The sequence below is a fragment of the Rhinolophus hipposideros genome (assembly GCF_964194185.1).
Source record: "Rhinolophus hipposideros genome assembly, chromosome: 21".
Classification (NCBI taxonomy): Eukaryota; Metazoa; Chordata; class Mammalia; order Chiroptera; family Rhinolophidae; genus Rhinolophus; species Rhinolophus hipposideros.
The window spans coordinates 8,938,088-8,953,975 of record NC_138067.1 but is presented as its reverse complement, the minus strand read 5'-3'; the positions used below and the strand labels follow the sequence as shown (position 1 = coordinate 8,953,975).

Genomic DNA, 15,888 nt, shown 5'->3' with positions numbered 1-15,888 from the left:
TTTGGGGTAAAATCTATGGACCTGACATGGGCACATGCCCATTCATGCATGCACTGATCTCTGTGCTCGGGAAGATGGGGCATGCAGGTCCTATATATATGCCTGGATTCATGGAGTGAGAGTGGGGAAGAGGGAGGTTCCCCCAAAGGAAAACTGGGGTGTTGTTGCCTGGGAGAAAAAGAAGAAGAAATGGATGGAGAGTAGGGCAGGCACAAACAACAGACATCCATCCTCTCCGGAGCTCCCCTCCCCCACCCCACCCAGGGGCGCCAGGTACCTGCTCACTTCCTTTTGGCCCAGCCAGAGTGGCACCGGGGGGGCAACCTGATACTTTTGGGTCAGCTTTGCTTCAAGGAAGCCTTCTTACCATATCCTCTGCCTTTGTTTTCACAGCAATTTTTCAGTCTTGATTTACATGGAGACCCCAGAGAGGTAAGGACCTTTGGTTCCTTGATTCTAGGTTTTAAAACTTGATATGTTTAAGCTTCAGTTAAGGAGGAATAAAAGAATTCTCCCTTGTGGACGCATAGTAACTCCTTTTGTTTAGATTACTGAAGCCTACAGACGGGCAGTGACTTGCCTAGGTCACACAGCCAGGAGGGCCAGATGGAGGACTGAGCCCCTTGCCAGAACTCCTTGTCCAATGCTCCCTAGGCCCAGCCTACAGCCCTTCTCGTTTACGTTTCCTGCTCCTCAAAATGCCCCAGCAGGAGAAGGCTGGACTGGAAACCACCATGGGGCCGTGGGGTACCTGGATAAAGTTCTCCAGGAGCCTTCATGAAGGAACCTGGATCTTTTCCTGGGAGACTGCAGGGTGGATTTCCTGTGCAAGTGGCACCATTTGCAGGGCCGTCAGGGAGGGTGCCAAGAAGCTTAGCCCTGAGGACACCACCCTCCTTGCAGCCATGCAGGAAACCTCCACAGCACCCCCATCTCCTTCCTCTGCCCCTCTCACTTCCCAAAGTGTCAGCAGGTTTTGATGAGTTACCTCAGCAACATCTTACTGTCCTGTCCTCTCTGCTCGCTTCCTGGGCACAGTACCTCTGAGCTTAGAAGGCCTTGTGGGGAGTAAATGACATTCATTCATCTGGCAAGGATTTAATTAGCACTTTCTATGTGCCAGGAGCTGATTTTGAACTGGGGAATATACCAGTGAAAAGCAGACATACTCTGCTGCCCTCTTGGAGTGAGGAAAGAACACAATAAACAGACGAAATATGTAGTATGTTTAACGATGGTCAGCATTACAGAGGAAAAGAAAGCGGAAATGGGAAGAGAGTTTGCCAGTGATTTGAATTTGCACAGCAGGGTTGGGGAATGGCTCCATGACAAGACGCCATGGCAGCCAAGGTCTGGAGGAGCGGAGGGAGCCAGCTGTCAGGAAAACTGGAGGAAGAGTGTTCCAGACAGAGGGAAAAGCAACTGCAAAGGCCCTGAGGCAAGAGGCCAGTGTGACTGGAGTGGAGGGAGTGAGGGGAGAGAAGCAACTTGAGGCTAAAGAGGGAATGGGAGGGACAGGGAGGACGCTGTTTCCCCTGAGAGCAGCGGCTCGCTGTTCACCAGCTCAGAGATCACAGTGACTTCACAGAACCTAACTACAGGGAATCATGAGAGTTGACTGTAACTAGAGAGATACTTCTAGATGTACACACACTTCACACGGGAATATATAAAACATGTATTTTTATAGTTTATAGAGCATATAAATATTAATGTAATATGTTTTACATAACATACTTCTATATATTTCAATGTGAGTGCGATGTTCCCCCATCGCTTTCCCACTGCTTGTCTCCTGGGGACTGGTTCTGCTCTCTGGGGTCACAGACTTAGGTGAGTCCCTTTCTTAGGACCCTGAGTTCTCTGGCCACTGCCCACAGGCCCGCAGGTCTGTGGTGCTGGCCTCGAGCTCAGATGCGGGAGGTTGCGGGGGTGACCTGCCGTGGGAAGCCGCACATTGTTCTACCATGTTCCCCAGAGCCAACCCTTCATGCCCACTGTGGTAGACGGACTGCTGCTGCCAAAGATGCCCGAAGAGATTCTGGCTGAAAAGAAATTCAACAATGTCCCATACATCATTGGGATCAATAAGCAAGAGTTCGGCTGGATTCTTCCTGTGGTGAGAATGTGCGCACCTCTTAGACTGCCTTCTCCTCCCTAGACATCACATGACCCTCCCATCTCTGGTCATAGGATCTCCTCCCTCTCCAGAACCCCATCTGGGTCCAGGTCAGCTGTCCCCTTTGCATAAGCTGTCCCCTTCACATTTCCATGGAAACCCTCTCTGGGATGGCCCAACTGTCACCTGGGTGATGAGCGTTGGGGACTCCTCTCCCAAACTCTCCAAGTGTCTCCAAGCCTGAAATGTAGGTGCCAGGAGGGCCTAGAGAGGTAATTATTGTGCAGAGGAGGAAACTGAGGCCTGGGGAGGGGAAGGAGCTCAGGATAAGGGGAGGGCGGCCTGGGGCCCTGCAGCTTCTCCCCTTGCGCTTGGAGCGCCCCGGTTTCTCCATCAATTCGCTCTTAGTCATCAGATTGGAAAGATTCAGAGGAGCTTGCTTCCTCTTGAGTTCAAATTGACTTCTGAAGATTAGAAAGGGCTCCCTTCTGTCAAAGGGAAACCAAGCTGGACATCAGTTGAAGTGTAAGGATGGGTTTGATACAGTGACACCACTATAATGGGGAAAAGATCCCAGGAGAACTGAACTCAAACCCTGAAACCAAAGGCTGGAACCATAGGAAGTCTGGATGTGCTAAGGGAAAGGCACTGCTGGGTGTGAACGGGGGTTGTCCTATGACCAGGCCACCTGCATTTGTTACCTGGCACTCACCTGGAGGAGAGGCAAACCTCTCCTGTCTTTATGGTAGGTTTGAGTGGTGTACTTTGAAGCAAGGGACCACTGAAGTTCGGCCATTATCCTCCCACAGGAACTGTGGAGAGAGAGCAAGAGTTAGCACCTGAGTGTTTGTATTTCAGAGATGGTTCCCAGGTTCTTGAGGAAACAGTTTGGGTGGTAGAGTTACATTTCCATGGGCTGAGACAGGATTTATAATTGCAAACTGTTTGAAGGGGAGGTTCGGGGACCTATCTGCCTATGGGCAGGTTTGTGCTGGAACAAACGATTCATTCTGGCAGCACGGAACTTTCTCAGGCAGGCACTTTAAGGGGGGCTGGGGTCGTTCTCAGGACCCCACCTAAGCTGCTGGAAGCCGTGTTAGAATTTGGTCAGGCCCCTTAATGCAGAGGTTTGCATGGAGCTGTTTGTTGAGTCCTGTAGTTCTCACTTCAGAATGGCTTCAAAGGTTATACTGAGGACCAAAGCTATAATGGCAGTTATTTGGGGCTTCCTTGGTCATCTGAGACGAGTGGGGGTATTTGTGAGGTCTGTGTTGTCTGCCCCAGAGCCCTCTACTTCAGTACTAGCCTGCATTAGATTGCCAGGGGCTGGGACAGCTTCTCCTAACGTTTACTTTATCCAGTATGCACTCCTTGAGTCTCTGGATATAAGTCCATTTGATTCATTGATTTTACCCCGCTCATCAAAGACCCTGCCTGTCAAGACATGACAAGTTGACCTCCAGCCTGCATTGGTTTGGTTGGTTGGTTAGTTGGTTCTTCCTGTTAATTACTAGTAATTCACAAATGCTAAACCATTGTTTTAACAGATGATGGGCTACCCGCTCTCTGAAGGCAAGCTAGACCAGAAGACGGCCACGTCACTGCTGTGGAAGTCGTACCCCCTCGTTGTAAGGGTCTGGGGAACCGCTGCCTGAGACCCAAAGGGGGGGGATGGCCCCAAATCACGGCAGAATGAGGACTGGGGCCAGAGGGTTTTGTCCCCATTTTTTGCCTTTCCCACCTTGCCACTAGGGGAGGGGCGGGGGTTTGCCCAGGACTTGAGAGGTTCACCATTAACACAAGCCTTCCTCCCGGGGCACTCTCACTCTTGCTCTATTTCAGAGCATCCCTGAGGAACTGACACCAATAGCCACTGAGAGGTATTTAGGAGGGACAGACGATCCTGTCAAAAAGAAAGACCTGTTCCTGGATTTGATTGGAGACGTGCTATTTGTTGTCCCATCTGTGTCTGTGGCCCGTGGCCACAGAGGTGAGTCCCAGCCATTGGAGGAGAGGAGTGGACACAAACTCTGCTCTCTGTCCCGCCCACCGCTCAGGATGGACACGTCTATGGGACCAGCCAAAGGTCATGCCCCCAGGCCAGTTCCATGGTCTGGGGTAGGGCACTGTCCTGGTTTTGTTTGGGCCAAAAGCAGACTCGGAGCAAAGGATCCCAATGCATCTAGTTTATTCGCTTATTCTGGAGGTGATCCCAGAAAACACAGCAGAGGAGTGCAGAATTGACATGGGAAGAGAGGGAAGCTACACTGACTTGCAAATCCCTACTGTGGACAACTAGAGCTGGGAAGCACTGGGAAGCCCTCAGAAAACATGCCTCAGGGTTATCCTGAGCAGCAAGGGAGCTGGGGGACTTATCCTCCACCTCCACGAGTCCTTGCTTGTTCCCCAGGGGTGGTGAATTCCCTAGACCTACTGCACATATGGGCAGAGTGGTCTCTGGGGGTCAAAGACCGCAGGCAAAAGAGCTAGAGGTGCCGGAGGTGAAGTCAGACGGGCATCCTTTGGGAGTATGGCGAGGCACCGACCAGCATCACTCACGGGCTCCTTGCCTGAAATGATGGTGGTTTGTGAGGCTAGAGAGCTAATCCTGGAAGATGTGTCTTGGAAGGTTTCCAAGGTCAGAGCTAGCCGTAAACTAGTTTGCTAACCAGTAGAGCTGTGGAAAGAGTGAAGCCAAGCGGAGGATCAGGAGGATTGTCCGGGACGAAGAAAGCCCAAAGGAGTGAGCAGTGCGAAGAGTGGGGGCAGGTGGGCTAGAGAGGGGCTGCGTCTGTGACCGGCTTTTGTCCATCCCTGTGCGCTGGGTCTCCGTCGGGGCCTCGCCACATTGACCCAAGGCTGTGTGGGTGGGGTGTGAGGTCAGGAATGGAGGAGCTCTCCCAGAGAGCAGGGCTTCCTTCTGGGTCCTTCCTTTTCGAGGAGCCCTCCTTCACCTAGTCCGCAAGCCAGGAAACGGGTCTCTGGTCCAGGCCTCTTTCTCTAACGGTGCTGGAAGGGTTTTAAAATTCAAGTCTTGGGGGGTGGCCGGTTAGCTCAGTTGGTTAGAGCGTGGTGCTAATAACACAAAGGTTGCCAGTTCGATCTCTGCATGGGCCATTGTGAGCTGCGCCCTCCTTAAAAAAATAAATAAATAAACAAATTCAACACTTTATAATAAAAAGTAGCTACAGCTGACCTTCTATGTTTCGAAACACTCAGTATAGTCAGGTACTTGCTAGTTACTGCTTCTTCCTGTCGAGGGTCCTGATGGAAGGGTCAAATCGGCTCTTTCATAAACTCCGTCCTGCCTGTTGCTGTGTATCTAATTTGTGGTGTCCCCTTCTGCAGCCTTTGCTGGTCCCAGCAATCCGGGATTCATGTTTTTTTATCTGATATCTCATGACTTTGAGTTCAGGGTCTTTTTGCCAGGACTGCACAGTTTCTTTTTAATTAAAAAGAAACTTTTCTGAATATAATATTAATATCTTACAGTTGTGGAAATTTTTGAAAATATGGGAACACATAAAGAAGAAACTAGATATTGCTCATAATTCCTCTGCCTGGAAGTATCTGCTATAAATTTTGATGTATTTTCTTCTAATAATCTTTCCAGGTCTTATATAGAATTTAAAAATTAATTTTATATTGATTTTGTTCATAGAGCACTTTGTTGTAGGCATTTCCTCAATGTCCATAAAAATTCATTAAAAAGCATCCATTATTTCATGGATTAAAATTTACTTTAGTATTTGTCTCATTGGACATTTAGGCTGGCTGCTTATATTTTGATGCTACAAAAACCATGTTGCTCATTCTTATGTGCATAAATCTTTAACCAAGTATGTAATAATTTTCTTAGGATTGGTTATTAGAAATGAAATCTCTGACCTGGGCCACAGGAGCATTTTAAAGTTCTTGATGGTGACTGCAAAATTGGTTTCCAGTGCATAAGAGTGTGGATTTCTTAACTGTATCGCTTGGTATACTAAGATTAAAAAAAAATAATAATGTTGCCAATTTCAGAAGCCTTTCCTCAACAGCAACAAAACAACAAATCACACTCATATTTTGCATATTTTCAATTACTATCTCTCTTTCCTCTGCTTCTCTTCTTCTTCCTAATTGTTATTATCCAAATCTATGCCCTGCTTTCCTTTGAAGACTTGTAACTGTAGGAATTTTACCAATCTCAGTGGTTTAAGGCAGAAGTCAATAACAAAAATAATAAAAATAATCAATAACATCATCATCATTGGGGCAGCATGCTGCCGAAAATAAGTTCTCATTCACAAAAGGTCTTTCCTATATGGTTGCGTTCTGAGCTCATTTTTAAAACTTCTGAGTGGCAGAGGAAAGGTAAACCCCTTCCTCTCGGTGAGCTCTGCTTGCCCCTGAAGAAGGGGGTTGGACCCACAGAAGATTGCTTTTCCCAAACAACACCTCTTGCAAAACCAAGGGTGCAATGATGGGGGCTGAGGGAGGCAGTCACACACATTATTTTAAGTCCTCCAGCTGGGATGGCATATATCGTTAAACTATTTTGTGGATAAATATTTAATGGTGTAAGAAATGGTGACAATCATTACAAGATAATATGGACAATATTATCCCACTTTTATTTACATAGAAGGGACATAATGCTAAAATAGTAACAGTGTTTTCTGTGAGTGGTGGGATTATAAGTGATTTTTTTGTTCATTTTCCTTTTTTCTGCATTTTCCAAGTTTGTTGCTGTACCCAAGGGGTACCTAATGGGCTGCGGGTATTCTTCAAAGGAATGAAAAGTAGTCTGTTATCAATGAAATGCAGTAAAAGGTGTGTATACCGGTGTTCTTATGTGAATGCATCAGTAGGCAAAGGGCCCTATAATGTTAGTTATTTTGAGTGGATTTACCCAAGGTTTCAATGTTCATTCATTCAGTCTTCGTGCATGCATTCATTCAACAAGTACCTGGCTCAAATCCAGTGCCACCAGCTCTTCACACTCAGGCAAGTCACAGAACTTTTTCAGAAACTGTTTCTTTATTATGCTGATAACCAGGGGTTTCCTGCATGGCCACACAGGGTCCAGCACACAGTTGGGACTCACATGGGCCATTGCTATTAATATTATTGTTGTGTCCTCAGGACCCAGGTGTACCACTGGTCCCTGAGTGCTCACGCCCCCGGAGACTTTGACACCATCCAGGTATGTGTCTGGTAAAGTGAATTGTGTGTGAATCGTGTCTCCTCAGATGCTGGCAACCCTACCTACATGTATGAGTTTCAGTATCGCCCAAGCTTCTCGTCAGACATGAAACCCAAGACGGTGATAGGGGACCACGGGGACGAGATCTTCTCAGTCTTTGGAGCCCCGATTTTGAAAGGTGATGGCCCTTTGGTGACTCTACGCTTGGAGTTAGGAAATCTGGGGTCGAAGCTCAGTTTGGGGGAGCCAGTTCCTCCTTCTCTCCAGGTCTTAGTTTCCTGAAGTCACCATAACAGGTTGAGCTACAAAGGTTCCCATCTTTCTCTTGCTTTAGCACGCATGATGGAGAATGTGTGCATGTGCCCTATTCCTGGTCTCTGACAATCCAGATCTGGACATCAGTAAGACAGGTGATAAAATCACCTGCAGGGCCCTGCTCAGAGGCTAGAATGCTACCGGTCACTTCCCACTCACAAGAGCACATCAGAATGTAAGAGTAAGGTCAGAATTGGTGTTAACTTTGAGTCAGGGCTAATGTGTGTCCCTCTGTCTATCTACCCCGCCTTCTATCTACCTATCATCTATCACCTAAAGCTCGTGTCTTCTTAAATTTAATATATTCAGGAATATAATATTTTAAAGAAAAATGTTCACAAACGTCTTCAGTACTTTCACTATCAGCAGTTACAGGTGACTTGTGTGTGCCTTACCTCAGGGCTGTTTGGGACACGCCAGTGCCTCTGACCATTTCCTGGGTAGGTGACTTCTTAGGGTCGTTACAGCTCTGTTTTTCAGACTCTGTGAAGATGTGGGTGGGTGAAGGAGACTGAGGATAGACACAAAGGGGGGCGATCCTGGGAGGTGGGGTGGCTGTGGCGGAAACATTGGGGTGTGGCATTGCAGTCCTGAAGGGGGAGGGGCGCGCAGGTGGGCACAATACACAGAGGAGCCAGCTTATGGATTGACTGCAGCCCCTCGCTGAGTCCTAGATCAGTAACTCTCCAGCTAAAAGTCCACATAAATTACCCAGGATCTTCTTAAAATGCAGCTTTTGACTCAGTAGGTCTGGAGTCAGAGCTCAGATTCTGAATTTCGAACAAGCTCTCAAGGAATGCAGCACCTGCTGGCTGGTAACCACACTTGGAGTAGCAACGGCTTTTTCTCTTCTTCCCTCCAGAGGCTGCCTCAGAAGAGGAGACCCAACTCAGCAAGATGGTGATGAAATTCTGGGCCAACTTTGCTCGAAATGGGTGAGCAAAGATGGAGCAGGGTTGGGAAGGGGCAGGGCGTATCTGTTGAGAAGGAAGGCAGTTTCCTCTGTTGACAGTCAACACCGAGCCCTGAGACCTCTGACATGATAGCTCTCTAAAAATGGACCAGAAGATGGTGAGCTCCCTGCCTCGGGAGGCAGATTGAAGCTGCGAGATCCCTGCAAATCTCAGAGAATTGTTGAGGCCACACAGTAGCCTTGGGGCATTTCTATTTGATTTTTTCTGTTCCCAGGAACCCCAATGGAGAGGGGCTGCCCCATTGGCCAGAGTACAACCAGAAGGAAGGGTACCTACAGATTGGTGTCACCACACAGGCAGCCCAGAAGCTGAAAGACAAGGAAGTGGCTTTCTGGACTGAGCTGCTCACCAAGGAGGCAGCGAAGAAGCCATCCCAAAAAGAACACTTTGAGCTGTGAACGAGAGGCCCTGCAGCCTTGAAGATCTAGGGGAATTTAGATGGGTAATTCTACAGAAGGTGTTTTGGAGCCAAGGAGGCGCCTTGTTGTGGAGGCTGACGAGTTATCTGGTGGAAGTGGGCAGAGGCCGTGGAGCGGGAATTGGCCTCACTTTTGGAAATAATGTTCTTTTGGTGACCAAGTCAGTGTCTGTGTCTTGAGCTGGAGACTAATTCATCCTCATCAGAGGGAGAAGGATGAAGAGAGGGAGTACTACGGGCAGAAGGTGCCTCTGGTGGGATGGCTGGGAGAGTCACCTTATCATTTGTCAAGCATATGACCTTCCCCTGAGAAAGCCCTCAGGCAGAGAGTCCTGGGTGCTGAGAGAGAAGCCCCCATGGCATGTGGGCACTGAGCGTAGAGAGGATATGAGCTGGGCATGGACAGTGTCTACTACCCTATTTAAGCTAGAAGGGCACCGCCTCTGCATATGGACAAAGAGAGGGCCAGAGAGGGCAAGGAACTGGCGCCAGGTCACCCAGAAATCATTGTCCCACCTCCTGGAGCAACACGGAGACCGCCTCAGCCCTAAGCTGGGGTTCTTTCAACTGGATGCCTGGCCATCCCCAGACGGAGCCTCCACGCAGGAATGGCCTTTTCCTCTTGACCTCTCTGCCGCCTGGCCCCCTGTGTCGCCGACAGCGGCTCACCATCCCACACCCCGGCTCCGGGGTTTGAAACCGACTCTATCAAACTTACATTTCCCCCCATTTAGGGCAGCCATGGGTGGCCTGGGACTTTGAGCAGGGGAGTGCAAGAGAGGATGCTCTTCTAGAGCTCGCCATCTGGTCGTGAACACCACACACGCATCCCCTGGGTGACAGATACAGCTTGTTCACAGCCAGCATTTCCTCTTAGTCTTCTGACAAGCCTGGAGCAGGAAGGTGGTTGTTTTTATTAGGCTGAGGCTCAGCGGGAAGAATGTCCCATCCAAGGTCACACGGCCGGTTTGACAGAGCACACACATAGGAGTAGGTGTCTGTTTTCAGATCCCGGTGTCCATAAGCAGTTCAATCCTTGTAGCCATTAGTTGCTTTGTGTTCGTTGGTACATTGGCACCAAGAATAAAAAGGAAGGTAAGTTAGCCAGTGACCAGAGGCTTTCCTCCTAGACGGTGAGCTCCTTGGGGTCAGGGCCAAGCTCAGGTTCATTTTCATGGTCCGCTAGCAAGTGTTTTGCAATGGGACTGGATAGATGGACTGACAGATGGACACTGGGTGGGTCTTTCCAAGGCGGAGGTGTACAGCCGCCTTTGGTCATCTATTGATGATACCTTTAAATCCTATAATGATAATAGTAACTGAAAGTTATCGAAATGATGTGTCTTAATAATAAATTACTTTGCATATTCATTCAAATAATCTTCACAGCAACCCTATGAGGTAAGTAGTTGACCGCAACCACGTGCTAGGCTTGATGACAACACAAGGTTCAAGAAAAGTCAGCTAGGAAGTGACAGGTAAGACAAGCTACATAATTTGCAAAAAACAAACAAAACCCCAGCACACCTTATTTTTTAAAATTTTAAGAATTTAAGATGATGACAGCAGAGCATTAAAGTCACGGTGGAGCCTGGAACCCTTCCCAGAGCAGTGTGTGTGTGTGTGTGTGTGTGTGTGTCTGCACAGGTGTCATCCTCCCATGAAGCCAGCCCTAGTGACAGAGCTGGGATATGAACCTCGGCAGTCTGGCTCCAGAGCCTGAATCCGTGAGTGCAAAGCAATCTTTCCTTCCTGCCCAGCACAGAGTTTAAAAATCCTTGTCTGTGCTTATCCTGAGAGCTAATGGCACCTCCCCGTTTGGCTGATGGTTCTCTGCTGCCCTCTTGTGGACACTTTCTATGTAGCCACGCCTGCTTCAAGGATGGAGCCCAGAGGCCACCCCAGGCCAAGACGCCCAGCGAGGTGCCCCAAATACGGTGTTTCCCTGAAAATAAGACCTAGCTGGACAATCAGCTAGGTCTTGGCCTATCTCTAATGCATCTTTTTGGAGCAAAAATTAATAAGACCGGGTATCTTATATTATATTATACCCAGTCTTACAGTAAAATAAGACCGGGTCATATATTAATTTTTGCTCCCAAAGACGCATTAGAGCTGATTGTCCGGCTGGGTCTTGTTTTCGGGGAAACACAGTAGCACTGGCTATGCCTGTGCTCACACAACCAGGGACAGCATCCACTCTGGCCTCTTGTTGGTTCCAGAGTCCCAGCCATGCAGGAGTTGTGTGGGTGAGAGCTTCCCAGATCTTACTCCTTCTTCAAACTGAAATTAAATCCTCTGGCCCAGGTAGGCTCTCCAGCCTCCAAGACAAAACCGATCCACTTCCTGGCACCTGGGGAATGCACAGGAAGCTCCACTCACATAGCATTTCTCTGTGAAGGTGCTGTCCTTTGCCTGTCAGCTGGGCTGGTCTAAGATTCCTTTCTGGTCTCCCTGCCCCCAGTCACCACCTATAGACCAGAATGGTCCATGTGAATGACCACAGCTGCTTACTCATTCAGAGTCTGGGCTCGCCTCTTGACTTGCTTTGACAATAAAATATGGCAGGAGTGATGGTGTGCCAGCTCTCAGCTCCCTGGTTCAGGGAAGTGTTGAGGGTTCAAATCAGCTGTGAGACGGGTCCAGAGAACAAAGGGCCCTAGTCTTCCAGGCTTTCCTCTCTCTCTGCCTGGCCACAGAAGTGTGCGCTGGTGCCCCTGCTGGCTACAGTGCCCATAACTTATTTGAATCAGCTGCTTCTGTCAGGGCAGAGAAGGGGAGAGATACCCTGGAGTAGGCAGAAATGCTTGCTCAGCAGAATACATAGCGGCTCAGCTGGCTGACAGGGGCCTCTGGGAACGCTAACGCCGGGTCTGTCTGTCCTCACCCCACAAGACCTGAGTCCTTCACATGAGCCCAACAGTGTAACTGATATCAGCCCACAGGACACAGAAGCCTTTATACGGCCATTCAGGCCTTGGTACTTTCCACAATGGCCCCTGTTGTCAGCAGATGATGGAATTCAGGGGGGAGGAAGCCATGGGAAGGGAGGCAAGGACCAGCGTCCTCCCGTGTCCTCTTCCTGAGAGAACCCTGATTCTGTCCAGGGCAACGATGTTCCCAGTTACAAATTCCAGAGGTTACCAGGATACATGAATCTGGGCCATGAGATACAGGCAGACATCTGGGTGGGGTTCTAAGAAAACTCCTTTTCTCCAGAGTGAAGAGAAACGACTAAGCCGGCCTCTTCCCTTTTCCTTTTCTCTTTATTTCCATCCTTCCTATAGGTGGATTAGCCATTTTTTCTCCACGAGCATGAAAACCACATGCTATGGACGGCAGAACAGGAAAGTCTCGATGACTTTCTGAAGCGCCTCCGGGGCCGTCCCAGACTCCTGGGCTTGTCCAGTTGGAGGCTCTCACTAAAGTCCTCCGGAAGCAAGGATGCCTTGTCATCCTAACATGTATGTGTGTAATCTCTATGCTTCTGGATAGTGAGCCCAGGAACCTGGATCTGGCCTATAGAACCAGAGAGCATGAGCTTGGGGTATGTCTGCAGAAAGCCAGCAAATGTGCTTCCTCTGGGAGAGAGGAGACCTCTGTTCAAGATGGACTCCCTCTTAATACTATGTGGCCAGGGGCAAGTCTTTTGTATCCCAGCACACTGTAAGCACTTAAATTTATATACATTTAAATATATATGCATTATATATATATGCATTTATATATAATGCATATATAATATTTAAGCATGCATATGCATACACACATACATGTGTATGTACAGATTACATATATGTATATGTAAATAAAAATGTTTATTTTTATATAAATATCATGAAGAGGGTGTTGGTACTAGTTGAGGACCTGTGCCCCTACCAGCTGGGCCATGTCATGTCTGTATGGCTAGGGACCAGGGGAGATGGCGAATCAGAACGAGTAAGAGCACAGACTGGAACCAGGCTTCTTGGGTTCAAAGCCCAGTCTCACCAACTAGTAAGTTATTTCATCTCTGTGTGTCTCAGTTCCCCCCACTTGTAAATGGGGATGATAACACCGCCTTATGGATTCATTAGGAGGACTCCGGGAGTTGCGATCAGTAAAGCACTAGGAAGAGTGGCCACAGGTGGACACGCCCGTGTTTGCTCGTGGACCGTCCACTCAGTGCTTGGCTTTGTCCAAGGTGCTGATGCTGAAGGCTCAGTACTGCGGATCCATGGCTTGTGAGACAGGGAGGGCCCCGTTCTCTCTTTCAGCAAAGCCAGGTACTCCTTGCACCCTGTTTCCCTTCTAGTTCCCCCCAGTTCCAGTGGGGCCCCCTATAAATGTAATTGCCTACCTAATAATTCTAATCTTGGCTCTGCCTCTCTCTGATCTGCTGTGTGGCTCATCTGAAATGTCAGTGTTGCAATGTCCTTCTGCATCTCTGAAATGGGTGTGCCTCCAACATCAGCCCTGCACACTCCCTCGTCTCCACTGAGAGGGTATTGTTACCATTAAGTGACTGGAGATGAGGATCAGGGTTTAATGGCAACTACCAGGGGAGTTTGGGGGCTATGGTGCAGGAACAGAAATTTAGCACGGACCTGGGAATGGGCTTGGGGTGCGCAGCAGGCAGATACCCTTTTGTTGGGCTGACTGTGGCTGTCAAGTCTGCACCAGCCCCACGGTGACCTGGTGTGGGGACAGAGTCCCAGAGAGCAGTTTCCAGGCTCTCGGCCTCACGTGGAAAGGTGCTGGCTTGGTGATTAAATGGCCATCAGCTGTAATCAGATGACCATCCTCTGTGGCTGGGTGGCCATCAGCTGTTAGTGGTTAGCCAATAGCCACTGATATAACTGCCGTGGCTACGCTGGCAGTGGGGTTGGTTGGTGGGTTGGTTGGCAGAGAAGCGGAAGGCGGATTGCAGCTAGTAAGAGGGGCGTTGCTTGTAGAGAAGCGGACGGCAGGTTGCGGATTGTGCGTGTGGGCACAGAGCCAGGAGTGCAGTTTCCAGGCTCTCGGCCTCGCAAGGAAAGGTGCTGGCTCAGGTAGTAAATGGCCATCAACTGTGACTGGATGGCCAGCAGCTGTGGCTAGTTGGCCCTCAGCTGTGACCAACGAGGCATTGGCCACTAATATAACTGCTGTGACTGAGCTAGCAGAACATGGGGCTAGCAAGAAGATGGTGGCTGAGCCTGCAAGCAGAGCAGTGAGGGTTGCGAACAGTGTGGCTCCTGCCTCCTGTGTCTCCAGCCCAGCCGCCAGGGAGATTGCAGTTAGGATGGTGGGTTGCGGACAATGTGGATCCAGCCTCCAATGAAACTATAGTGCTGCCAGCAAGACTATAGTGGTATGACTCCCCCATCTATGGCTCTGTGGGTGTTCCTTTTTGGCCTAGCCACATCCTGCGTTCTTATGTGAGGAGTGGGACCAGAGACCCCGCAGCCGCCCTGCATGACAGTGCGGCTCCTGCTTCCTGTGTCTCCACCCAGCCGCCAGCAAGACCATAGTGGTATGACTCCCCCATCTATGGCTCCGCGCGTGTTCCTTTTTGGCCTCACTATATCCTATATTCTTGTGTGGGGAGCGGGAGCTGAGACCCCACGTGACACCAGGGGCTGGGCTTGCTTCAGGCCTCAACTCTTCTGATGCTGAGCCTGCCATCCTAGGTTGGGACTCTGGGCTAGAGCTTGAAGCTGCAGGGAATGTGGGGCTGTCCCCCCTCATAAGCCATTCTCTCGCAAAAACCGTGGCTCTGTAGTGCTGGATGTGTCCAGGCCATGGGACTTGCTGGGGCCTTCTCTGGGGACAAAGATAGCCTCCCTTGATTTCCTGCAGCCCGACCCCTTACCTCATACCCTGCTAGTCTGGCCCAGCTCAGGCCCTCCCAGGCTGGAGGCTGACAGAACCAGTAGCTGATACATAGGACACCAGAAGCCAGGTAGTTGCCAGCTCTTTCAGGAGTCTCTGGTCACCCCAATTCCATCTCCTCCTCTGGGTCACAGCGGAGGTCAGGCCCTGCCTGACACGTGGCCCAGGTGGAGAAGCATGCCCTTGCTAGCAGCCTGAGAGCTGATGTGGAGGGGGTATGGGGCATGCAGGCCTGCAGGAGGTGTCTGCGCCTGGCAAGGGCCGTGGAGACAGCTATTCCCCAAAGCTTGAATTTTCTACCCAGGAGTTCTCATATACTCGGGCCCAGGGACACTTGGATTTGGCTACTCACGTCCAAATTCAAACCCCAGGGACACCATCTTAAGGAGGAGACAAGGGGACAGAGACAGTTTTGGTTACATGAAAACACAGCAGTAGCTGGGCTGCCTTTGCAATGGGTAGCGATGAGTGAGAAGAAGAGGAAACAGTTCATTATGTAGCTGATAGGTAGCAAAGGCAATAACAAATACTATGCTGAATCCTCCCCATGATCTCTGAGGGTGTCTTTCCCGCCCATATCGATAGTCGATAGCCTGAGGCAAAGGCAGGGAAGTACCTTGCCCAGGTTTTCACACTGCGAGTGACAGAGACCAGATGTGTGTCCAGGCCCTGCGGGGAGGTAGTTGTCAGGGCACAGCGTCTCGTCTGACCGTCCTGACAGCTCTCTCCTGCAGTCTTCTTCCCAGTCTTCAGAAACAAGAACACCTCAGAGTGCAAGGGTAAAATTTGGTAGATCGACAATGTAATTAAACGTAGCGAGTTTGCAGTTGGATCCATCCTGATAGTCAGCTGTTTCCTTTTTGTTTCTCCTCCCACTGACTAACTGAAGAACTCTGTTCCCTTTTTCAAGACTTACCTGCACCTCGTTAATGAACAAACATCTTAACCTGAAAAGAGCAGTTTCTTTAATCCTCAGGCGCCCAGAAGTCAGGACCCAAGATCACAACTCCCTAGCAGTTTT

At 49.5% G+C, this 15,888-nt stretch overlaps 1 protein-coding gene across 2 annotated transcripts in view; it reads left to right on the top strand.

The window, feature by feature from the left end:
• Nucleotides 1-10,515, top strand: part of CES1 (carboxylesterase 1) — a 27,991-nt gene extending 17,476 nt beyond the window's left edge. For both annotated transcript variants that reach the window (XM_081032934.1, XM_081032935.1), the window contains 7 exons: nucleotides 394-432; nucleotides 1,979-2,119; nucleotides 3,667-3,747; nucleotides 3,962-4,109; nucleotides 7,354-7,485; nucleotides 8,485-8,557; nucleotides 8,811-10,515. In XM_081032934.1, the coding sequence (XP_080889060.1) occupies nucleotides 394-432; nucleotides 1,979-2,119; nucleotides 3,667-3,747; nucleotides 3,962-4,109; nucleotides 7,354-7,485; nucleotides 8,485-8,557; nucleotides 8,811-8,994 (798 nt within the window). In that variant the 3' untranslated portion in view covers nucleotides 8,995-10,515. The remainder of the gene's footprint in view (nucleotides 1-393; nucleotides 433-1,978; nucleotides 2,120-3,666; nucleotides 3,748-3,961; nucleotides 4,110-7,353; nucleotides 7,486-8,484; nucleotides 8,558-8,810) is intronic.
• Nucleotides 10,516-15,888: the final 5,373 nt, after the last annotated feature.